This window comes from Pseudonaja textilis, chromosome Z (genome assembly GCF_049901715.1).
Source record: "Pseudonaja textilis isolate UNSWEBS1 chromosome Z, rPseTex1.2, whole genome shotgun sequence".
In the NCBI taxonomy this organism is placed as follows: Eukaryota; Metazoa; Chordata; class Lepidosauria; order Squamata; family Elapidae; genus Pseudonaja; species Pseudonaja textilis.
Genome location: NC_142008.1, coordinates 130,297,772 through 130,322,849, shown reverse-complemented (window position 1 = coordinate 130,322,849; position 25,078 = coordinate 130,297,772). Strand labels below are relative to the sequence as shown.

General features: G+C 40.8%; 2 protein-coding genes across 6 annotated transcripts; one reads left to right on the top strand and one right to left on the bottom strand.

Moving 5' to 3' along the window:
* TBRG1 (transforming growth factor beta regulator 1) lies at positions 1-14,530 on the top strand. 3 transcript variants are annotated; one of them, XM_087916933.1, is made up of 3 exons: positions 1-45; positions 1,654-2,744; positions 14,306-14,530. In XM_087916933.1, the coding sequence occupies exon 2, from the start codon at positions 1,695-1,697 to the stop codon at positions 2,718-2,720; it is 1,026 nt and encodes a 341-aa protein (XP_087773059.1). In that variant the 5' UTR covers positions 1-45; positions 1,654-1,694; the 3' UTR covers positions 2,721-2,744; positions 14,306-14,530. The 3 variants fall into 3 exon arrangements, with proteins under 3 accessions (XP_087773059.1, XP_087773060.1, XP_026567562.1); XM_087916934.1 differs by lacking the exon at positions 14,306-14,530 and adding an exon at positions 9,725-10,634; XM_026711777.2 differs by lacking the exon at positions 14,306-14,530 and having other exon boundaries at positions 1,654-3,590.
* TACO1 (translational activator of cytochrome c oxidase I) lies at positions 11,512-19,819 on the bottom strand. 3 transcript variants are annotated; one of them, XM_026711781.2, is made up of 6 exons: positions 19,650-19,819; positions 18,208-18,443; positions 16,950-17,056; positions 15,300-15,430; positions 14,525-14,702; positions 11,512-12,501 (listed from the first exon to the last, which is right to left on the bottom strand). In XM_026711781.2, the coding sequence occupies exons 2-6, from the start codon at positions 18,422-18,424 to the stop codon at positions 12,301-12,303; spliced, it is 834 nt and encodes a 277-aa protein (XP_026567566.1). In that variant the 5' UTR covers positions 18,425-18,443; positions 19,650-19,819; the 3' UTR covers positions 11,512-12,300. The 3 variants fall into 3 exon arrangements, with proteins under 3 accessions (XP_026567566.1, XP_026567567.1, XP_087773061.1); XM_026711782.2 differs by lacking the exon at positions 19,650-19,819 and adding an exon at positions 19,479-19,574; XM_087916935.1 differs by lacking the exon at positions 19,650-19,819 and adding an exon at positions 19,306-19,513.
* Between the last annotated feature and the right edge of the window lie 5,259 nt (positions 19,820-25,078).

Here is a 25,078-nt window from a genome sequence, read left to right as displayed (position 1 = left end):
CTTCCTGCTCCGGCCTCTGAGAAGACGTGCTGCTGCGATATCGGGGTGAGAATCGGGTGGCGGGACTTCTGCAATGTTAATACCGATTAGGAGAGAAGGGGGCGGTCAGATAATCCGCTTTGCAAGTCATCGCATAATTGCATTATTTCGAATAATTCTGCGCTTCTAGCAGAAGAGCGGCGGGAATTCTCTTGGCTGGAACAAGCCAAGGAGTGCAATATCCAGTCTCGCTGCTATCCCGGTCAAACCACTATGATTTTCCGTTTCCAGCTAGTAGCTGATATATAGATGATCATGTCTCAAACTTGGCTTTAAGACATGTGGACTCATGCTGGATGGGAAAAGAATTCCACACGTCTCAAAAAGCCTCCAAGTTTCAGAAATGCAGTACTATGATATCTTGTTTTTAACTGCAGTGGGGGAAGCTTTATTTGCCATTGTGATGGCAGCAATTGATCTGGTCTGCCCTCAGTTTGTCAATTCTCACTTGGATGCCATGAAAGTGGATGTCTGTCCTATTATCTCTTTCAAAAGCAAATTCCACTAAAGATTCTTCCCCAACTTGGGGATCCTTTATTGAGACTACTGATGCTTAGCCAGCAAGGTGACTGAGAGATACAGAGTTATGGGCCTGTTATCCACAAATGAAGCTTGTCTGCTTTACTTTAGGAACTTCAGTGCAAAGCCAGTCCTCCCTTACCTACTTGTGGGTTGCAGTTTTCACATTCCTGTATCCTTTACTTTTCTGTTTATCTTATTTTTCTAGCTTCCTCCTTGACGTAAATTTCCCCTTTTTAGCACTTTGGATAGATAATTGTGGGGGGAAATATTTTGCCAGGATCATTGTTTTGCTGGACTTTTAAGGGAAAAAGTTACACTACGAAAGTGAAAAGCGGTTATCTTTAAATAAAACAGCTCTGACACTAATATGGCTGCTCCACAGGAGACTCAGAGCTATGTTGAATTAGACAAGAGGTTTTTTTCACACACTCTGATCCAATAACAGTCATCCAGATGCTAAAAGAGGTAGTCCTTGTCTAGTAACTGCATTGTATAGTGACCATTTGCAGTTATGACAGTGATGAAAAATTATTTTTATGATCAATTGCATTTACAACCTTTGCAGGCCTGTAAAGCAAAGGAAAACTGGCGTAAGATTGTAAGCAGTCACAGTTTTACTTAACTGCTTCACTTAACAACTGAGTTACCAATCTCAGTTGTGATAACTAAATGAGGACTACCTGTACCTGTATTTCTTCCTCTTTTGGGGCTAGCCAATAGATGCTTTGGGATCCATGGAATTGAATGAGTAGCTACTATGTTTGTATTACTTTTTTAAAAAATGTTAAAACCTCAAAATATTGCGAATTTGGCTTGTGGGGGAATTGCTACAGCTTTTAATCATTTGGCTGGCTCTTTTCTGCATTGTTTTCTGCTCGTGTGGAAACAAAAAATGGGCTCTTAGGTATATTGAATCTCATTTTTGGACGCCCCAGTGGTACAGTTGTATGTTATACTTGTGTCTGATTTGAAGTAGCGAGGCTTGCCATAATTCATAATTTATGCACAATTGATTGGTTGCTAGGATAAGACTGAGCTGGAAATATTTACATAATTGCTGAACTTGTTTTTTGGACTTTTCTTCCTCTCCAGAGCCATCTTCTACCCGCCCTCTTTCTTGTCAACTGCTTCCCATGATGAAGAAAAACATTCGGAAAAACCAGGACGAACGTTATCGCTTGAAGTTTCAGCGTCTTTGCCGTGTGGCCAAGGTGCTGGTTTACGAGAACGCAGCCCTGTGCGATGAGATTGCCCGGCTGGAGGCCAAATACCTGCGGATACGTGAGGAGCGCCGTTTCTTGCTTACTCGCCTGTTGCAGGCACAAGCCCTGGCTGAGGACGGCTCTCCCACGCCGGCTGTGGCAGCTGGCCTGCAACCTTCCCCAGATGAGCAGCCTACTCGCAAAATACGCCGGGAACGCAAAGGCAAAGAAAATGGCCGAGCATCCAAACGCAGGGCACCCCAGGAGCTGGGCGTCCGCCGGCTGGTCCCCCCGCTTCCTTTGGACCCTGCCGGACGGCCGATTTTTCCTATCACTTTAGGCCCACTAACCATCTACAGTCTGGGTGAGATCATCTCTGACCGTCCTGGTTTCCATACTGAGAGTGCCATCTACCCTGTGGGGTATTGCAGTACCAGGGTTTTTGCCAGCACTCGCAGGCCAACTCACCGCTGTCTGTACACCTGCCAGATCAAGGACGGGGGCACCGGGCCACACTTCGAAATTGCCCCCGAAGACGAACTGGGGGTTGTAATAGCAGGATCTACCCCAGATGCCTGCCATGCTCAGCTGTTGGAAGCAGTGGCTGCTGGCCAGCTCGAGCCAGCAGGGGCTGAATTCTTTGGGCTGTCGCACCCTGCAGTCCAACACCTCATCCAGAGCTGCCCAGGGGCACACAAGTGTGCTGGGTACCGCTGGTGCCGCTTTGAGGTCTGTCGTGCGAATGATGGACCCTCTCCTGAGGGCCTGTCTCCAAGGAATCCGGGCACTGATTTTGAGGCGTTCCAGAGTCAAGGTTTGGCCGGGCCTCTGAATCTAGATTTCCCTGCGGCTTCTCCTTCCTCGCCCAGCGGAAATGGCTACACTGAACTTTTCCTGCCTTGTGCTACCTCGGCTGAGTCACCCCTCCCTCCAAGTCCAGAAACTGACCCTGACTGAGACCAGCAGAAGGCGGCTTTCCAGGTGCTCCACCCTTTCTTTCTAGCTCCTCTATTGCCTGATACTGCTAGAATGGGCTTGATTGAAATGTTGGGAGTTTTTTTTTCTTTACCTTTTAAGGTTTGCAGTGGCTCCAAGCATCCACTTTATTTCTTAAAAGCTTTCTGCAGGAACAGTGAGAATAGAAGTAATTTTAAACTACCTTGGGGGTGAGGGGCGGGGTCAGAGCTTTTAAAAGGGGCTATGGAATTTTTCAAATCAGAGATTCTTAAACTTTGGAACTTCAACACACACACACACACCCCAAATAAATGATGAGATTGCTTAATTTTGCAAAATTATTGATACTGCGGCTTTATTTTGAAGGCGGCCATTCTCATTTCCAGTTCATTTGTTCTGAAGCAGTATTTATTCTGTAGAGGAACAGCTAGAAAAGTTCTTAATTTTGTCATTGGCTCGTCCAAAGTGAGAGCCAGTTTGGAGCTTCTTGTACAGAAATTCATGTGCTAAAAGCCTTGTTAAACCACACTCCTGCTTTGCCTCGACAAACAAGCTGTTGGCTTCTCCAGGTGTACCAGCATAAGCTTCCTTCCAAATTTGCTACCTTCTCTCGTAGGAGTGGGCAACTATGGCCCCTTTATAATCTATGGCAAGTTCAGGAATTCTGGGAGTTGAAGTCCACAAGTCATAAAGGGGCCGTGGTTGCCCATTCCTGCTCTACAAGTAATCCTCACTTCAACCCTAATTGGGGCCAGAATTTCCATTGCTAAGTGATGTGGCTGTTAGGCGAAACATCACATGACCCCACCACTTAGCAATGGAATTGTTGATAGTCCTAGTTGCACATCATTACATGAGGATTGCACACTTTTCCTGCCTTGTTGTACTTTCCTACACTTAAATTCCCACCAGCCATCTATCTTACCCCAATCACTGTCTTTCTAGCCACCCTGCACCCCACTGTTTCTCGCCGCTGCTCCAGCTGACTGTGGTCTTCCTCCCACCGACAGCTGCTTCGCATGGTAACTGCTGAGATAGCACAGGGTGAAGAGAAGCAGAGGAAAGCCGAAAGGGCAGAGATGGGAGATAGGTGGATGGGGGAGATTAAAGCGCACCTGAGGTCATAAATGCAGGTGGGCTGCCAAATAACTTTGATCATGTGAACACAGGGATGCTGGAGTAGACATAACTTGAAGGACCAGGCATAAATATCATTCATTTAACACCACTGGAACCTTGAACTATCACTGAATGAATGATTGTTAAGTGAGGACTACTGGTAATATTTGTGATTCTGCAGGGAGTTACAGTTCAGTCTGAACTGTATCTCTTATCTTAAGCCAACAGAATGGGATAAGGGGTAGGGTAGGGTAGGGTAGGGTAGGGTAGGATAGGATAGGATAGGATAGGATAGAATTCTTTATTGGCCAAGTATGATTGAACACACAAGGAATTTGTCTTTGATGCATATACTCTCAGGGTACATAAAAAGAAAAAAATGCATTCATCAAGAATCGTAAGATACAACACTTAGTGATAGGCATAGGTTACTAAATAAGCAATATTATACTAGGAAACAAATAAAACAATATAAATCGTAGGGATACAAATAACAAAGTTATAGTCATAAGTGGGAGGAGATAGGCAATAGGAGGGATGAGAATAACAATAGTAATACAGTCTTAGTAAAATAGTTTGACAGCGTTGTGGGAATTAGTTGTTTAGCAGACTGATGGCATTCAGGAAAAACCTGTCCTTGTGTCTAGTTGTTCTGGTGTGCAGTACCCTATAGCGTCGTTTTGAGAGTAGAAATTGAAACAATTCATGGTCTGGATGTGAAGGGTCTGTAGATATTTTCACAGCCCTTTTTTTGACTTGTGAAGTATACAGGTCCTCAATAGAAGACAGGTTGGTAGCAATTGTTTTTTTTTTTTCTGTAGCTCTAATTATCCTCTGAAGTCTGTCTCTATTTGGTTGCATAGCCAAACCAGACAGTTATAGAGGTGCAGATGACAGACTCAATAATTCCTCTGTGGAACTGAATCAGAAGCTCTTTGGGCAGTTTGAGCTTTCTGAATTGGCTCAGAAAGAACATTCTTTGTTGTGCTTTTTTATTATTTTAACTTTAATTATAATAATACAACACGGTGCAGCCGTTCTGGTGTTACAATTGTTATACATATATAAATGGTACTTCACCATTTACAATCCTCTTGTTTGATACATAGTTTACTAATTATTCCAATCATCAAAGCTACTTATGCTCTGACCTAACCTTTTTCTATGCAATCACTGATAGAATTTATTCCACGTTTCATAGTACTCAGATTCCACCTTGTTTTTTAATTCTAGGGTTAACCTGTCCAATTCTGCACAGGCCATAATTTTCTTATTATATCTGTTTCTGGCAGTATGCTTTCCCTCTTCCAGTATAGTGCATATATTATTCTAGCCACCGTCAACACATGTACTATTAGATAAATTAAATCCTTCCTATATCCTTCTGATATTATTCCTAGGAGAAAAAAATCCAGCTTAAATGGAATACACTCTCCCACCATTTGTTCCACCCATGGCTGGATCAGTCTCCAATACTTTTTTGCAGTATTGCAGGTTCACCACATGTGAAAAAAATGTGCCTGATACATCTTTGCACTTCCAACAATTTGGAGATAGACTTTTGAACGTTTTGGAAAGCCTTGCTGGCAGAAGATGCCACCTGCAAAACATCTTATAAAGGTTATCCTTGTATGCTATGGCCAATGTTATTTTCTTATTGCTAGTCCAAAGCTTTTGCCATTTAGCCAATTCAATATTATAATCAAAAAATTTTGCCCATACCACCATTATTTCTTTTACATGTTCTTCCTCAAGTTTGTATTCTAATAAATATCTATACAGTACTTTTATGAATTTATCATCGGTCTCTAACAGAAGCTTATCCAGAATTGTTAACTCTTTATTAATGCCCCATGTTTACCTATCCTGTGTGTATCTTGTTTGTATCTGTAAGACCACCATTCTACATTCACCCCTTGTGCTACCAGTTCTAACCTAGTTTTCAGTTCTCCCTGTTCATTCACTATAATCTCTTTATGTTACAATTTTCTCCATATTTATTAAATTTGGATGTATAAATGCTTCTAGTGTGGAAAGCCAAATAGGTGTTTTCATGTAATTTTGATATTTGATTTTGTTCCAAAATGTTAACAATGCCTGTCTTAAATAATGTCTCTGGAAATATTTATGTGTTGTACCTTTTTCGCACCATAAGGCGGCATGCCAGCCCACTTGAATATCATGGCCTTCTAGTTTTAACAGTTTTTTATTCCTCAACATTTTTATTCTTTTATCCATGTTAGAATTGCCACATAATAACTCCCATTCAGGCAAGCCAAATCTTCCTTTTCCTTTAGTATCTTGCATAACTTTCAGCTTAATTCTTGGTCTCTTTCCCTGCCATATAAATTTTGACATTAGTTGGCTCAGATTCTTGAAGAAAACTTTCTCCAGTTTAATAGAAATATTTTGAAATAAAAAAGTAGCTTTGGTAATATATTCATTTTTATAAGTTATCCTGCCCATTAGGGAAAGTTGCAGATTCTTCCATCTTTCTAGATCCTTCTTAATTTGATTTGTTAGTTTAGTATAATTATCTTCTCTGAGAGTTATGCACCTAACCATTAAGAATATACGTAAGTATTGAACTTTCTTCACAATTTTAATGCCCCATTCTTTCATTAGTTCCTCTTTTAGTTTAGATGTCATATTCTTTGCCAACATTTTAGTTTTTGTCTTATTTATTTTCCGGCCCGCTACTTTACCATATTCTGTTCCTCCATAAGTTTCACCTCTTATTTTTAGGGTTCCCCTAAAATAAACTCTAGATCATCCGCAAAGGCTTGTAGCTTATATTGTTCTTGTCTGATTTCCAGACCTTTAATCTGATGATCTCTATGGATATTTCTTGACAACACTTCTAATGTCAAAATAAACAATAACGGGGATAGTGGGCAGCCTTGTCTGGTACCTTTTTGTATTGTGACATTTTGTGTCACCATTAATTATTATTTTGGCCTTTTGTTTTGTACATATTGCTGTAACCATGTTTATAAATTCATTGCCAAAATCCATATGTCTCAATTGTAGTAGAATGAATTCCCAGTTTACATTATCAAATGCCTTTTGGACTCAAGGAAAAGTAGTGGCACTTGCTTTTCATTGTGGGTTTCATAGTTTTCTAATCTATCAAGAATTGTTCTGTTGTTTTTTTTATCTGTCTTCTATGTAAAAAGCCATTTTGGTCAGAGTGAATAAACATATTGATAATTCTTTTCAGGCATTCTGCTATTATAGAAGCAAAGATTTTATAATCTATGTTTAGTAATGAATTAATTTAGTAATTCTTTGTTGTGCTTTTTTGATGACATTTTTGATGTTAGGTGTCCATTTTAAGTCTCGAGATATGATAGAACCTAGAAATTTGAAGGTCTCTACTGTTGATCCTGAGTTGTCTAGTATTGTAAGAGGTGGTAGTATGGGAGGGTTTCTCGTGAAGTCTACCACCATTTCTACAGTTTTGAGTGTGTTCAGTTCCAGATTGTTCTGGTCGCATCACAAGGCAAGTTGTTCAATCTCCCATGGTTTCATGGTTTTAAATCTTTGCTTCTAAGCAGGGACAAGGTGAATCATGCAATGATCAGTGTCCCACAGCTACTCAGGGTAAAGAACAATAAGCATCTTTTAATGTTATGTAGTAATGGTCTAAAGCAGTGATGGCTAACTGTTTCTACCTCGCGTGCTGAAAGCACGCACGCACATGCCTTCACCCATAATGCCATGCGTACGCGACCCCCACCCCTCCCCTATGTCATGCACCTCTGCGCATGCACACGTGAACCCCCCACCCCATGCATGCGTGTCTCCCGCACATGCACGGCAGATATCCGACAATCAATTGGCTGGTGGGGGTTGCACACATGCATGTACAGTGGGGCTGCTCCGGTGACCTCTCGTGTGCTGGCAGAAATGACTCTGCGTGCCACTTCCGGCATGCATGCCATAGATTCGCCATCACGGTCTAAGTATTCTTGCCTCTCGTGAAACAATTTACATGCTGAAAATATTTTGGTAGCTCTTTCCTTAAGTTGCTTTGTTAAAAACTCCTAAAACAATAGGAAGTGAATCTGGGTATTTAACTTCAGCCCACATAATCTGGTCAACTAGAGTTCCTAATGTATTGTTTTACACAAGCTTGTGGAGAAACATACACAGCAATTAGGAGAAATGAGAACCGTTGTTGAGAATAAAATGGCTTGCAATTGATAATGTCTCTAAGTCCACTTCACAGAATTTCTTTAATATAGTTACACTTTGGCAGCAGCGGCTGTTAATATATAAAGATAGGCCTCCACCCTTTCTTTTTACCTGATGTTTCTGCAACTCTGTGTGCTCTTCGTACCTGAAACCCTGGGATATGCAAGCTGCTATCATCCATTTACTCATTTAGCCAGGTTTCAATGAAGCAGAGAGCTGCTGAGTTGTAAAAATCATTGCATCTATTTAAAATAAGTATTTCATCCATTTTATTAGTAAGTGAACGTAAATTAGTTAGAAAGAGTGATGGGAGAGAGGTTTTTATCCTACTTTTCCTTAGTCTATTCAAAATTGCTGCTTACTTACCCCTTCTTTACCTCCTCCATTCGTGTTAGAAACTCTTCTCCATTTGTAAAGATGGGATGGTAGTGGGAATGTGAAATCAGAGAAAGCTGTCCATCAAAGAAACATTGCTTGATGCTTAGCAGTTGCTTGAATATGAAATCCGTAGTGAATCAGAGAATAAAAAACAGCAGATCAGAGAGCATTTCACCAAGGCTGCCATTGGCAGCACCATCTTGGTAAAGAATACATCCAGTGATATATCCAGTGATATAACATCTGAAATCATGGAAAGTATACAACCATATATGTTCTGATACTAGAAAATGAACCTTCATTTTCCCAGCCGAAGGATTATTTGGGAACCAGATGAGATGAGGTGAGATGAGATGGAATGCATATAGCCTGTAGTTTATGTTCTGCCAAGACTTCCTGAGATAGTAACAATCACATGCTGTTCCAAAAAAATCTTGCTTTTTATTTCAATGGCTGTGAATTATATGCATTCACAGCCTGTAATGAGTCCAGTTTAAGAATAGTCCAACAGAACTTTGGTCAGAGGAAACAGTCCAAGGTCCACTCAAATTCTCTCAATACTTCGGCCAACAATGGGAAGACGCAAATTAAGCCAGAGAAGAGGAAGTTTGAAAGTCTCTTGCTAAAGAGGAGGGGGGGGGTTGCCCCCTCCCTGCCAATTCACACTGGCTATGAAGTTTTGATGCTTCAAAGGAGAACAAGGTACAGAGCTTAGCATTCCATATTCACTCCTGGCTTCAGCATATCTTTGTCTTTATCACAGGAAATCAAATTGCTATTCCGATATAACAATAATTCTGATATAACTATCATTCTTTACTTTTAGGAGTCCAAATTAACTGTCTTTATACTGAGGGATGGCAGGAATTCAGATCTATGTATCGTTTCACTTTTGGGATTGCAGATCTCAGGGTTTCAGGATTCCAGATTTTTAAACCATCTTTTTACTTTTGGGTTTCAGGAATTCGGACACAATAAAATTCTTTACTTTTCTTGGGAATTCAAAGATATAACTATCACTTTACTTAGAAGTCTGCTACAGTCTTTCGGGATAAGGCTGATAAGCACCCACCTTTATCTCCCTTAAAATGCTGCCAACGACTAAATTGCCAATTAGATGCACAAGGCCAAATGGAGCACATAGTCAACACAGAGCTTCAGAGTTTAAACCGACCAGAACAAATAGTTGCTTCCTGCAAAGGCTCATGTCCCTTTGCTCCTCGTTTATGTCTTATGAGAGGGGCCAATCATCTCCAAGCCTATACTCCAGAGTCCCCCCTTTTGTCTTAACTGTTTTTGCTTTCTGACAGCTCTGCACAAGCGCGCCCTGGGAACAGGCTTCCCATTCCTCTGCCTCGTTGATGTCAGATTCTGGAGGCTCTAGAGTCAGCACATAACTCTCAAATGGGCCTGGCCCCATCTGTGTCGGACACAGATCTCTCGTCCATGTCCTCCCCAGACTCCAGGATTGGCCCATGGTCCTCCCACTGTCTGACTCTGCTGCCAGCTCCGCAAGCCACCAGCGGACCACATTTACTAACCCTTGGAGATAGCCAGACATGCCAGGGTAGGAAAAAACACACCCTCTGGATATTAAGTGAATATCTATTCTGCTTGTTGAGTCTTCCTGCAGCTGGGCTAGCAATTGGTATCAAAATATTTCCATTATATCCTGATTGAAAAGCTAATAATGTTAGATCATGTTCAGTTTAGATCGTGTTCAGTTTAGACATAAACAAACATGTAGAACTTATAGGAGGTATCTTTCTGCATTCACCCAGAATCTTCAAATGAGTGTATCAAAAAACAGTTTTTATAAATTGTGTTTGTGTGTGTGATGCTCATTAGGCAATGATGCAATCAACCCCATGTTAATATTGTATTAAGATACCTTCTTCTTGTAACTCAGTGTTGTAATTCCCCTTCCTGCGCCATTTTGTAATGTATGAATGCTAATAGACTAGCCACTAAATTACAAGTGTTCCTATACTTTTTCCATTGTATACTAGAGGAAAAAAAATAGAATATTTCAGAGTAAAGCAGAAGCACATTTATGCCAATATGGAGGGAAGCATCATTGGTTACAGAACTTCAAAATTCATACACAAAATCAAGCACACAATGACTGGCATGTATTATACCGTGGTTGATTTTTCCCCCCCTCCTGTTATTGATTTTTTTTTTAGTATATTAAAAAATTTGTCCATAAGTCTTGACTTTGCAACTTGTCCTTGAGCCTAAAATTTGTCTATGAAGAAAGCTGATGGTAGGAGGAGAGAATATTAATACAAAAATAATGTTGCTCATCTGATTAAAAAAAATTCTCCTCTTAAGAAAAGGATTTCTTTTTTTCAACCTGTAATGCATAGGCTCATAATCCTACCTGTGCAAATCAATTGTGACATGCTTACAGAAGAGATGGCCGTCAGCAGGTTCTGACCAGTTCTGGAGAATTTTGAGTCGTTCAGAGAACCGGCAAATCCCACCTCTGACTGGAGATTTTACAGTATCCTTCCCCTGCCACGCCCACCAAGCCACGCCCACAGAACCGGTAGTAAAAATTTTTTAATCCCATCACTGTTACAGGTACATTCATCAGCATTCATATATACATAGTCCTCGACTTATGACCAGTTGCTTAGCAGCCATTTGAAGTTACGGTGGACACTTCCCATCACCTACAACATGGTTCTGAAATTCTGACAGCTGCCCTCACCCACTAAAACCATCCTGTGATCACACATTGGGTACTCAGCAGCCAACCTGCATATACAGCCATTAGCAGTGTCCCATTGTTATATGTCTGCGGTTTACAGTTTTGCTGAAAATCAGTATTTACTTTGTGCTTTCAGGCAAAACTGGCACATAGCAAACAACAGGTTCATTTTACAACCATTGCGGTGCTCTGAGTGCCACAAAAAAGATAAAAACTGAATCAGTCACATGGGTGAACTGTTTTATGACCATCATAACTTACTGTAATGGCAGGCTCCTATTATGGTCATAAACTGAGGAGTACCTATACACATCCGAGACACACAAGCCGCACAACTACAAAATGCACTTTTTTCTCAGATTTGATGAACCATATCAAGCGGCCTTTTAAAAGTATATTTGGATGCACAATTATCAATGTAAGTAGACATTGTTTACATACCAGCATTCTGTATTAGCATTTCTGAACAATTTGATCTAAGCGGAAGATTGAAGGGATACAGATCGTAGTCACATAGATGTGAATTGCTGCTGAATGATTTTCCAGAACAAATGCTTTAGTATGATTCAGAATGGCTATTCGGGTGCATTTAATGCCCATCACAGAGATATCTCAAAGGAGCCAAGTATGTATCCAGTCTGGGTCCATCACACATAAAACCCGCATTCCTCTCCAGGTCTGTGTTTGTGTGTGTAGGATTTTTCACGAACTTGCATGCTTGAAGAAGGCAAAACTATCTCCCAACAACTCAGGAAAAGTGGACCAAAAAGGTATCCGGTTATATTAAGATTACTGATCTTTCAGTTAGTGTATCTCCATTGGCTTGGGAATATATCTGTTTGGACATTATTGTTTTGTTATATTGAGGTGCTAATGAGACAGCAATCCTGTCTTCCAATGGAAGTCAGGAACCAATCCCAGATATTTGTGGCAGAAGTTGTCCAAGTTATCTTTTTGCTCCAGCACTCTTTTAGCATCCCCATTTGGTACATGCCATGGGGTTGTCCTCTGGCAAGAAACTTGAAAAGGAGGGCAAAGAGGCACACAGGCTTGTCCGAAACACAGCAAACCTCATTTACCGTTAATAGTCTTGATTTGGATTGGGGGGGAAATAAAACCAGAATTTAGCTTGTAAGGCTTCAGTACCTCCTGGAGGTAATGCCGGTAAAACTAAGCAATGTTGTTGTATACCCGTACAACATCTACGTGGTTCTCAAGGGCCTGTAACAACTTCACGGTCCCCTCCATCTCTGCGTCTGATAGCTGAGCGTGGACAACTGGGATGAATTCAAGGCCAGCAGACAAAGAACAAAGGCCCAGCGACTCCAGTTTTTCACGTACTTGGTGCAAGGTAGACACAGCGGAAATAAACTAAGCGGTAGAGAAGAAGACAAAAGAAAGCGGGGGGGGGGGGAGAGATATTGTTATAGCCAGTGCCTAGAAATCTAGAAGACCTGATCAAACCATTTGAACCACGCACCGGAGTCCTCAAACGGAGGGGGTGGGTTTATACCCTTTGGGAGACTAACAAAATCCGCAGGAGTCAAACATTTGCAGAATTTACATATTTAGATCAGGATTGCTGTTATCTCTTGTTCTGTGTGTAGAAACAATAGAACAACAAAGTTGGAAGGGACCTTTGAGGTCTTCTAGTCCAACCCCCTGCTTAGACAAGAAATCTTATACCTTTCAGACAAATCTCTTTTTAAAAACTTCCAGTGTTGGAACATTTACAACTTCTGGAGGCAAGTTGTTCCACTGGTTAATTGTTCTAACTGTCAGGAAATTCCTCCTAATTTCTCATTTGCTTCTCTCCTTGATTAGTTTCCACCCATTGCTTCTTGTTCTGCCTTTAGGTACTTTGGAGAATAGCTTAACTTCTTCTTTGTGGCAGTCTCTGAGCTATAGGAACACTGCTATCATGTCATCCCCTAGTCCTTCTTTTCATCAGTCTAGACATACCCAATTCCAGCAACCATTCTTTATATGTTTTAGCCTCCAGTCTCCTAATCTTCTTTGTTGCTCTTATCTTCCCTCTATTTCTAGAGTCTCAACATCTTTTTTACATCGTGGCGAGCAAAATTGGATGGAATATTCCAAGTGTGGCCTTACCAAGGCAGTGGGATTAACACTTTACGTGACCTTGACTTTATCCCTGTTTATGCAGCCTAGAATTTGTTTTGGTTTTTTTTTTTGGGCCGCTGCAGCACAATGCTGGCTCATATTTAAACAATTATCCACTAGGACTCCAAGACCCCTCTCACAGTTACTAGTACTGAGCCAGGTGTTGCCTATACTGTACCTGTGAACCAGTATACAAAGAAAGAATCCTGTTCACACTGAGCAGGAGTGAATTCTAGCAGAGCTCGGAATGCATTTGGTGATGATCAGTTACCAATTGGCTGCACCTCTGTCCAGGGGAGAGGTTTCAGAGGGCTACTTTGCAGTGATCCAGCCCTATATTCCTCTGGCATGCATCTCCATGGTGGGTGTAGTATCTTGGTGGGATAGGGATGGGCAAGAGCCACAATGTACAGGTAGTCCTCAACTTACAACTGATGGCTTAGTAACTGAAGTTATGACTTACTTGGAAAAGGGGGCATAGGATCTGCATCTGAAGTTCCAACGGTTGCCCCTCCTGCCCTGCGGTCACATTACATTTTATGGCAGTTTTGCTGCATTCACTTCTGCTTTTCAGTGAAAATGTTCAGCAATGAGCCCATTTAACGACAGCAGTGCTCGTTTAATGATATTCGCTTAATGACTGCTGCAAAAAGTATCGTGAAATCATGTGGATCCCATGACCAGATAGTTTTGCAACCATTAGGATTTACAGACATAATGGGCAGGCTCCATTGTAACTTGAGAGCTACCTATAGTCTTGAGCAGGGAACCATTTCTAAGCCATATGAAATTTTATCAGTTGTACAAAGACACCCTTAATGCCAACTTATAATTCCCTCCCCCCCACTCATTTTTGTGGCCCACGGTCCCCTCCACATAGTGCCACTGAAACTCAGTGTCAAGCCAATGATTTTGTTATAAAGACCGCCCAATTTGACCTCGACCGTAATAATGATGGCATGACGGGCAATATTCTAGAAATTATATGGATATTAGTTGCCTTTTTTTTTTTCACTTATGAGGGTTTTTTTTTTCCTTCTCCTTTTCTCAGCCTACAGCCTTGGGTTTTTCTGAGGATCTCCCATTCAAGTACAAACTCAGCCAAGCTGTGTAAGCTTTGTGAAATCACTCGAAGCTTGTTAGAAGTTTGTCCTTACCTTCTTGTTGGAACAACCAATTGGGACGCAACATATTTTTTTTTAAGAAAAATTAAAGAGTGAAAATGTGTGCAGCTTACTTTGCTAAATTTCATCCCACCCTTTCAACTTACCCTGAGCACCACCTTCTCATCTTCCTCTTCCTCTTCCTGGACATCTTCAGCTCCAGCTTCAATTGCCAAGTCAAGTGCCCGATCCAAGCTGACAGGATTGTTGGATTTGTCTTCCTTGCTGACAATCACAACCCCCTTTTTCTCAAAATGATTGTGAATCCCTTCGGTAATGCTCCCCCTGCAAGGAACCAAGTCTTTAGCCTAAGACAGGTTGTCAAACTTCATTTCATTGAGGGCCGTATCAGAGTTAAGTTTGACCTGGGGGGCTGGAGTGGGTGTGGCCAGGGTGGACGTGGCCAGCATGACATCACTTGTTTCGGGTGGGTGGGCTGTGATTGCCAAGCGCTCTGCCAATGAAAATGGCCTCCTAAGCTCATTTTTAGGCTGTAACGGCCTCTTACAACTCTCTGTTGGTGAAAAGGGAGCCAGGGAGGGCTGCGCACGGCCCTCACGAGCTCCGTTTTCACTGGCAGAGGCACCATGGGCCAGTCCTTTGCTGTTTCAAGGGCGATCCCGTGGGCCAGATCTAAGCACTCCATAGGCTGGATCTGGCCCCCAGGTCTTGAGTTTGACACTCCTGGCCTAAGACTTTAGCAGTGGCTTGCCAGAACTTCTACAGCCTCTGATATGGAAGGACTACTTACAGGAAAACCCAGTTCTTCCAAAGGTAAGGAACAAAGCACCCATATCTTCTTCAGCAAATCCCTGTTAAACTTGCATCCCCCTCCCCTACCTCTTGTAGCTAGCCAACCAATACTCCTGAGGTTGCACTAACCCATTTTTGTTTAAAAGATATCGGATTTCATTGGAAGTCCTCTTTAAGTTGTCTGTCAGTATCTCAACATATAAGGAGGAGCCACCTGGACCTCGGATGCCGCAGAAGTGATAAATGGATTTCGTTTTCTCCTGCCAAAGAAGTTAACAATGATAACCATCAGCAACTCACAAAATCTTCGCCATCACTTCAGCTTTCAAGTATTAAGTATATTGTCCTCAGCTGTCCCTTTAAAGCAATTTAACAAAAGCGAGATCCAAATGCATTTGTTTATTTAAAAGATTTGTGTGGACACCTATCTTAAACACAACTCTGGGTGACAACAATGAAAACAGTAACTCAAAATCAGAGACCACAAAACCATTACAAAAATGCAGCGCTTAAGTTATCTCCTTGGGATGCCCCACAACCAGCCTAGATATCTTCCTTCTATCCTAGCACCTGGGTAACAAACCAGCTCTTGGTGGTGTACCAAAAGGCTAAAAGGGAAGGGGCCTGCCAAATCACCAGAGGGTGTGCCTTAAGGTAGGATAGCCACGGAAAAGGTACCCTTCTGAAGTGCCACTACATGGCAAGATTTCATGGAAGGGACTAGGAACATGCCCGTGCTACCTATCTGATATGGTAGGGTAGGCAGCTATTCTCAGCAGGAGGCGGCCCTGTAAATATCTGGGTCTTATTCCATGTATGGTTTTAAAGAGGTAACCAATACTTTGAATTGTACCTGGAAGGAAGTTGGGAGCCAGTGCAGCTTTAACAAGAGATGTAATATACCAAACCTAAGGAACACTTGATATAGCACATGCTGCTGTTGTCTAAACCAGTTATAACTTCCAGGTGTTCTTCAATGCATCCTTTAAAAATGAATTCCTTAAAGATATTTGTGTGTTGCTTTTCTGCTCTACAAGCTCCACAAAGGAATGGATAATTTAAGACAAAATAAAAATAAAAAGCAAAGCAAAAACTGGCTGTTCCTAATAACTGTTTTGCTCCCAAATACAGATAGTTCTCAACTTACAACATTTCATTTAGTGATGTTCAAAGTTACAATGGCACTGAAAAAAGGGACTTATGACCCTTTTTCATAGTTATGAGCTTTGTAGCATCCCTATGATGTGGTCAAAATTAAGATGCTTGGCAACTGGTTCATCTTTATGACAGTTGCAGAGTCCCAAGGTTATATGATCCCTTTTTGCGACCTTCTGACAAGCAAAGTCAATGGGGAAGCCAGATTCACTTAACAACCATGTTACCAACTTAGCAACTGCAATGATTCACTTAATGACTGCAACAAGGTCGTAAAATAGAGCAAACATCACTTAACAACAGAAATTTTGGGCTCAATTGTGGTAATAAATCAAGCACTACCTAGATTGCCTAGATTGTAATGTTTCTCTTTTTTGCCTCTATTGCTGGCTCACAAAGGATTCAACAGGGACATTCAGAGAGAAGAGTGTGGGGGAAGGCACATTTGTTGTGATGTATGTCTTGTATCCTGACCTAAGAATATAATTCTTATTTTGACAATGATGTCACGTGGCTTATCAATAGGATGACACCATCATCATTTTGGCATTGTCTTAGATTATACTGTACATCTTTGGCTACAGCCATCCTTTTATGTAGACCTCCAACAACTCAGAAACTTACCGCACCAGAAATGGCTGTTTCAATAGAGCCTTTTGGCATATTCTTCCTTCGGCACACCTCAATAATGTTGGCTAAATTGGTGTTAAGTTGTGGGTTCGATCCTCCTTCTGAAAAGGCAATGTAGAAAGATGGCAGGTCATTATCATTTGTTTAGGAAACACAACACTGCATTTTAGAGAACAGGAAATAAAGATTTTTGTTCAGTTAGTACAAGAAAAGCAACAATGCAGATAGCAGGAAGTAAGGCTATACAAAAAAATAGGTGTGCTGAGTTCAGCTATACATAATTAAGGATGTGCACACCATGGTTTCTTCAAACAGTTGTAATTACGGAAGAGATAACATTAAGGACCCAGCCGTTTTAAACGCAGAGCATCTTCTATTAAATCTGGGGAAAACCCTCTGAAGGGCTCATTTTTATTATTTTTATAAATAAGTCAAGGCAGCAAACATAAACAATACTCCTTTCTCCTCCTATTTTCCTCACAACAACCCTGTGAGATGGGTTGGACTAAGAGAAAGTCATCTAGTCAGTGTTTGTGCCTAAGGTGGGACTAGAACTCACTGTCTCCTAGTCTCTAACCTGGTGCCAAACTGTTCGGTCACTGTTTCATCCTAAGTCTGAACTATCTTAGCAGAAAGGATTGTTCTGCTCACCAGAAAACTCACAACCCTGTCTTTTCTGCAAGTCCCTCACTCAGACAAGTTAGCACAACAAGAACCACACCAGGGGTGGGATTCAAAAAGTTTTACCACGGGTTCAGTGGGCATGGCTTGGAAGGTGCACTTTGCGCAGGAGCCGAGGCGTTCCGACTCACCTCCTGCAAGCCTGCACTCTCCCGGTTACTTCAGCAGCTGCCGCACGTTACTCTGCTGTGCCGCGCAAAGCAGCTGCGCTTCAAAAACAGAGGATGACCATGGGAACTGGGGCGGGTGGGTGAGCCCAACAGCAGTGCGGTGGAGAGAACTGGTTCGGTCTCCACTGCTCATCGCCAATATTGGCTTGGCAGAACTGGGCCGAATCAGTAGAATACCATCAATGAACCACACTTAGCTAAGATAGGTTTGTCCAACAACTATTGCCTGGAATATGGTTTTCCATACGGTAAATCACAAACCACAAGTTGCTGGGTTCACACAACACACTGAGCTAATATCCAACATTATGGTTTCATGTCATATTATGGCTTAGCCACAGCAGTCCTTAGGAGCCTTCATTTTGATTATAAAATAAGCCAGTGAAATATTGGATCCGTACCCTTCACAGCAAAACGGATCATCATGGTAAGTTTTTGGAAGACCAAGGAACGTGCAGCATCTTTAGGCCCCTTAACATTTTTGACTTTGGACCACTTGTTGTGTCCAGCAAGTGTGGCACTGGAGGCATGGATGGCACAACTGGGATGATGGAAAAGCATCACACGGGATGGTCGAAGCAGAGGACTCAGCCGTGTGTAAATGCAGCCCACAGACATGACTGGATTGGCCAAAGACCTGGGAACAAAAGAGACTATGAAGGAACATTACCATGGGAGCCATTTCAAAGAAAATATTATCTCTATATATAAACAGGGTGATGGTGTCCTGTTAAATCAATCCTAATTCTTGGTGACCATAGCAACAAATCCATACAGGTGTCTTGATGACATTTTCAGATGCAGCTTGCTGTTAGTTTTTTCTTCAGCTTGAGGGAGAATGACTGGGCCAAAGTCACCTAGCTGACTTTCATAGCTAGGACAGGACTAGAATGCAAAAGTCTCCAGGGTTCAAATGCTACCCCTTTACCCCCTTTACCAGACGTTTTCAAAAAACGGACCCACACCACAAAAACAGCTCAGTTATGAGTGAGATAATCACAGCTACCCTCCCCAAAAAGATATAACCCATTTGAAATAGTTTATCTGAACATTTCAGAAATGTAAATTTTGAAAGTTCCCCCTCTCAGGCCAACAGCAAAAAGCTTAAAACAACCAAACCTAATGATCTATTTATTATGTCCAAAGTGTTAGGAATAGGATAGCTATCAAAAGAACACCAAAATAAGGTCCAAATCATTATTAATATTTTTAAAAAATGGATTATACTTTCAAGGATCCTCTTCTTCGAGGGTCTTCAAGCTTGACAGGTTTAAGAATTGTGGACCTCAACTCCCAGAATTCCTCGTCCAGTCATGTTGGCTCAGGAATTCTGGGAGTTGAAGCCCACAAGTCTTAAAGCTGCCAAGTTTGAAGACCCTTGATTTGTTGATTTGCTCTTTATTTCACACGTATAGGACAACGTCTGCAAGACGAGCCACGCTCCCCATTTCGGCATTTACCATTTATTATGGTAATGGCATAAACCTGCCTGCCCTAACCTTGGTTTCAATATGCCCAATTGGTCGGGGAAGACAGTTTTAACCCTGCGATCCTATACATAGGCGGAAAGACTTAATGTCAGAGAAGGTCGGGTTGGGGGTCTTCCATCATTTGCTGCAATTAGACCATTATTCCACCCTCTCCGTCAGTTTCTCCCACTACCCTTACCTACCCACGAGTAACTTCGAAATAAAACCCCAGAATTCTGCAGAATCTTTCCGCTCACAGCTCCGCCCCGTCGGGGGAAGAGCCTGAAATTAACTCTTTCTTCTCGGCAAGACAATTTTCCAATGCCGATTTCCCGCCCCCCGCGTCCTTTATTTCTTTTTCAATGGAAACTCACTCCCCAGTCCTTCGCTTGGAAAGATCCCCTGAGCCGCTTTGCAAAGACCAGCGTTCCTTGCACTGAACCTTAAGGAGATGAGAGACAAGGGGAAAGACCGGGAGGGAAAAGGAAAGCGAGCGACTTCGTGGGTGAAGTCACTTCCGGACTTGGGCCGCCCGGGCAAAGTGAAACGTCTGCGCCTGCGCATGTGCACAGTCCTCCACCTCACAAGTATTTCACCGCTAGCTAGCAATGGAAATAGCCGCGATAATGGGTGGCGTCTGCTTCGTTGCTCCAAAGAATAAAGATCTTTCTTGCACCGCAGTTTCCCCTAATGTTAATTTTGTACATAGGAGTAGGCAATCGGTTGTCATTTGGATTACAATTCCCATAGCATCTGACAATGGGGAATGCCGGATGGGGATTACTGAAGTAATAAAATTACTGGTGGACCCCAGGTTCTCTGATACCTATGCCATGAGCAGATTTTCAGACAGGGGTTGCTCGGGGCAATGCTGGGTAGTGATGTGCAAAATGTTAAGGTTTTTCTTCCTCCAGATATGTTCTCTCTCTCCCCACTCCCCATTTAATACTTCTTTAAGTTGGCCTCCTGGTATATTTCATACCTTTCCTGCCTTACAATGGCATAAAATGCCACATTGTTATTTTTTTGACACATTTTTAAGGGGTGCAAATAATGTGTTCAAAAGCCACAAAGGCTGTGTAAGAATACAGTCTTTAATGACAGGCTAAGCATCACTTTAGAATCACAAATGAAAACATTACAGTCTATTTTTTTGCTTAAAATTCTGTTTCTCAACCTTGACAACTACAGTATAAGCCCTGTGGATTTCAACTCCCATAATTCCCCAGCCAGTATACTGGGGTTACTGGCCTCCAAGATGCGCTTGTCGTTCTATTTGAAATCTTTGCTTTAATTGAAATACAGTAATTCAATAAGATTACAATGATTCTTTTCAGAATAACAAAAGTTGGAAGGGATCTTGGAGGTTTTCCAGTCCAACCTCCTGCTCAAGGAGAAAACCCTATACTGTTTCAGACAAATGGTTGTCCAATCTCCTCTTAAAAACCTCCAGTGATGGAGCCCACAACTTCTGAAGGCAAGCCGTTCCACTGGTTAATTGTTCTTGTTAGGAAATTTCTTCTTGGTTCTAGGTTGCTTTTCTCCTTGATTAGTTTCCATCCATTGCTTCTTGTCCTGCCTTCAAGTGCTTTGGAAAATAGGTTGATCCCCTCTTCTTTGTGGCAGCGCCTCAAATATTGGAACACTGCTATCATGCCCTGCTCCTTCTTTTCAGTAGACTAAACATACCCAATTCCTGAAACAGATCTTCATATGTTTTGTCTCCCCAATCATCAATGTTGTTCTTTTCTGCAACCTTTCCAGAGTTTCAACTTCTTTTTTATAATGTGGTGACCAAAACTGGATGCAGTATTCTTCAGTTTCCACCAATACATTTCATACAAACCTGTTACATAATTTCCCCAATTTTTTTAAAAAAAGAAGAATGGAGAAGGATTAATTATCTTTGATGCCAGGCAATAAAAACTTATCTGGGATGTGACTGATATTTGTGCTAGCTTAATTTTTTTGATTCATCTCTAACTTTCAGATCAGAAATGTTAGTAGCTTAATATATTCTTTGAATGTTTGTCCTTTAGATTATTCAAAATAGGTAGCTTATTACTTGTCCCAATCAATATAGCTACTAGAATCATTTGGTAAGAACTATTAAACAATACAGTTGTAGTCTACGAATATTCTAACAATACATCATTGTAAAAATCACACTAAGAGTATGTTTCATGTTTTTCTTACAACTTGCATTTTTTTTTCTGTGTGCAAAGCAATAGAGGGGTGTTGCCCTTTAGAGTACTCAAAAAAAGTTAGATTTCATGAGAATGAACTTTCATGTACAATACACAGAAACAAATATCTTTGCAAAAACTATAGTGAACCCCAAAAAAAGTATAATTGAAATTTGTTTATTGGACTTGCAGCATGAATTATCCATGGCTAACTGAACTATGATTTACAGAATTCTTTCAATTGCTTTGATTCACACATTTCACTGTACATTTCACTGTAAAGTACCATACTGTACTAAAGTACTGTAACCATTAAAAGCTAAACGTATTCAATATATTGAACCAAGTAGCCAAGAAAATTATAGAAACTATTTTAACTCTCTACCTCAATTAAAAACATTATATTTGCATATCCTGAATTCATTTTATTCCTAAAGTAGTTCTATTCTCTAAACTTGGCTATTGACTATTTTCTTGGATTTGGGGCAGTGGTGGTATTCTACTGGTTTGTTCTGGTTCTGGTGAGCTGGTAGTAGCGATGAGCAGTGGAGACCGAACCAATTCTCTCCACCACTCTGCTGTTGGGCTCACCCGCCTGTCCATGCTCCCACATTCACCTTTATCCTCTGCTTTTGAAGACCAGCTGCTTTGCGCAGCATAGCAGAGTGCTGCGCGGCAGCTACTGAAGCAACTGGGTGAGTGCAGGCTTGCAGGAAGTGAGTTGGAACACCTCTGCTCCTGTGTAAAGTGTATGTTTGGTGCACGTGCATATACAAAGTGTGTGCATACGCACAAAGCATGCCCACCAAGCCACGCCCATTGAACCGGTAGTAGAACTTTTTGAATCCCACCACTGATTTGTGGGTAATAAATCTTGCTATGCTACACAAGAGAAAGCTATGCTACTCAATTTAGTGTATCTGTGTTTGGCTGAATAATTATTCATGATTACTCTCATAAACGTTTCCATTTGCATATCCTTGTTACTCAAGGGTTATTCTGTATGTATCATAACATGATGAAATGATTGTAACTTCAAGGATAAGTCATGAAAAGCCATGATGGTGCAGTGGTTAGAATGCAGTACTGCAGGCTATTTCTACTAACTGCTAGCTGACTACAATTTGTCAGTTCAATTCTCTCCAGGCTCATCCTTCTGAGGACAGTAAAATGAGAACCCAAACTGTTGGGGACAATCTGCTGACTCTCTAAATAATTTAGAGAGGGTTGTAAAGCACTGTGAAGCTATGTATAAGTCTAAGTGCTATTGATATTGCTAAATCACTTTTTCTGAGGCTGTAATAACTTTGAACAATCTTTAAATGAACAGTAATAAGTCAAGGACTACCTGTAGTATCAGATACACTGTAAATATCTATTGTACAATACAATATATTGTAGCCACAGACATCTGGTGCTGATAAACTAATTAACACATGCAATCTGTCTTAATCCAGAAATTCCAGTCCTCATAATTTTCAGCAACTACTTTTTCTCCTCCCTGGACAAGATTCCACTTGACAGCCTGGTGTCTTTCAGGAGTATAACATGCATATCGCCTTCTGAAATTCCCAATCTAAACCTGTGATTCCAAGTATTGCTTGTAGAAATGAAACTTCAAAAGGAGGTTTCTTTGCCATAATGGAAAAACCTGCTTCATACGTTATAAAAGGACCTGGGAAAACTATCCATCTACATACATAGTGCACAAACACATTTATGTGAACATTGGCAGTTACATAATTGAGTAAAAAAGAAAGTATAAATTAACCACTGTAATGGGGTTTATAAGACCAAAAATTATTATTAGATAGGTTACTATGCAAAGAGCTTAATCTATCTGATTAAGAGACATGCAAAAGAACGCATTATATTATATCTTAGTGTTTCTTAATGTTTGGACAAGACTGCGGAGTAATTGAATTATTGACGTGGTTCTGATGGAAAGTATTTGCGTGGTTACAGTTTGTAGCGTGTTGTTTTAAGCAACTAATTGTAGCTTCAGTTAGTAATGTAACTATGCCATTTCTATTAGAAGTCAAAAAGAAGCTCCCATTGAAATCTATCATATATTGAGCTCATTCATAATATAATGGTGGTGGGCAAAACACAACTAGCAGAAACTTACTGTAGAAAGCAAAGAAGGTGACACTGGATAGAGATATACAGGAACTGTTATGTAAGCAAAACAGGGTGGAAACATTTTTAAGGCTGGAACAGTCAAATGACATTTAGAAGTAACTCAGGAAGACACCTCCTTAATTTATTGAACTACAAGATAGAGGGGGGAGTCACTGCACCCCCAGACTTTCTATTATTGTAATGTAGCCAATCTCAATAAAAGTAGTTTTAATCTTCCTGTGGTATTGATTTCCTGGTTTGGTCCATCTGGGCTGACACCTATTAAATGAACTATGATTAAAATGAATTTTGCAAGAGTGCTGGGGAGTTTGCAGGGTGTGGTTAAAAAACCTAGTCGGCATGAGGTTGCAACTGAACTTCTGTTTTTATGTATGTTGTGTAAAAATACATGTGAAGCACATGTATCATTCATTAAAAAGAGTGAAATTTCAATCACGTCTTTGTGGCCACCATCTTGACTTTAGTATCAGCTTGGTCAAATTGTTTGGCAATAAAATGATTCATTCATCTATTTTGGTATAGAAGAGATTAAAGGTGTAATTTCTAGAGAGCAGATGGTAGCACTGAAACATAAAAGCTCATAGCTATTGTATTTCTCTCTACATCAATAAGAGAGGTTATCTTTATCTTTGAATAAGTTATAATATGAATAAAAACTATTAAGAATAGAGGATTGCTCTAAAGGATAAAATGAAGTTGCAATTGAAAGTCTAAAGATGATGTAATGGCAATACAATATGTTATGGAAAGTCAATTTATACAATGTGAATGTAAAGCCAAGAGGAAAAGGCTATTGATATTGTGCACAAGACATATGTACATATGTACACACTGTATAATGGAAAAGAAGGTTTTATTTGTTAGGTTTGTTGTGAAAAATAAAATATTTGGTGAGAGGGGTTTGCAAGTTAGAAGCAATATACAAAGAGTAGTTTGATGTGATTACAGTTCATTTACTAGATGAAAAGAAAATGGAAAATCTGAGTATAAACATTGCTTTCAAAAACAACTTAATACAGGTAGCCCTCAACTTATGACAGTTCAGTGATGACAACACTGAAAAAGTTAAGTTATGACAACATTTAAAAGAGTGACTTAGACCTGGTCCTTGCACTTACAATAGTCACAGCATCTCCATGGTTATTTGAGCAAAATCTGGGCACTTTGCAATCAGCATGTATTTATGACGGATACAGCATCCTGGGGGTTCCTGACAAGTAACATCAATGAGGGAACCCATAGGTGCTTTTTCAAGAGGCAACTGGACTTTGTTTTTCTTTGAAAATGTTTTGCTTCTCATCCAAGAAGCTTCTTCAGCTCCAGTTACCTCTTGAAAAAGCACTTTTGGGACAACCATGACCTGGATGAGAATCTCCATAGTGACTAATCAATGGAGGAAGCCAGATTTGCTTAATGACTGCATGGTTTGTTTAACAGATGCAGTGATTTGCTTAACAACCATGGCAAAATGATTG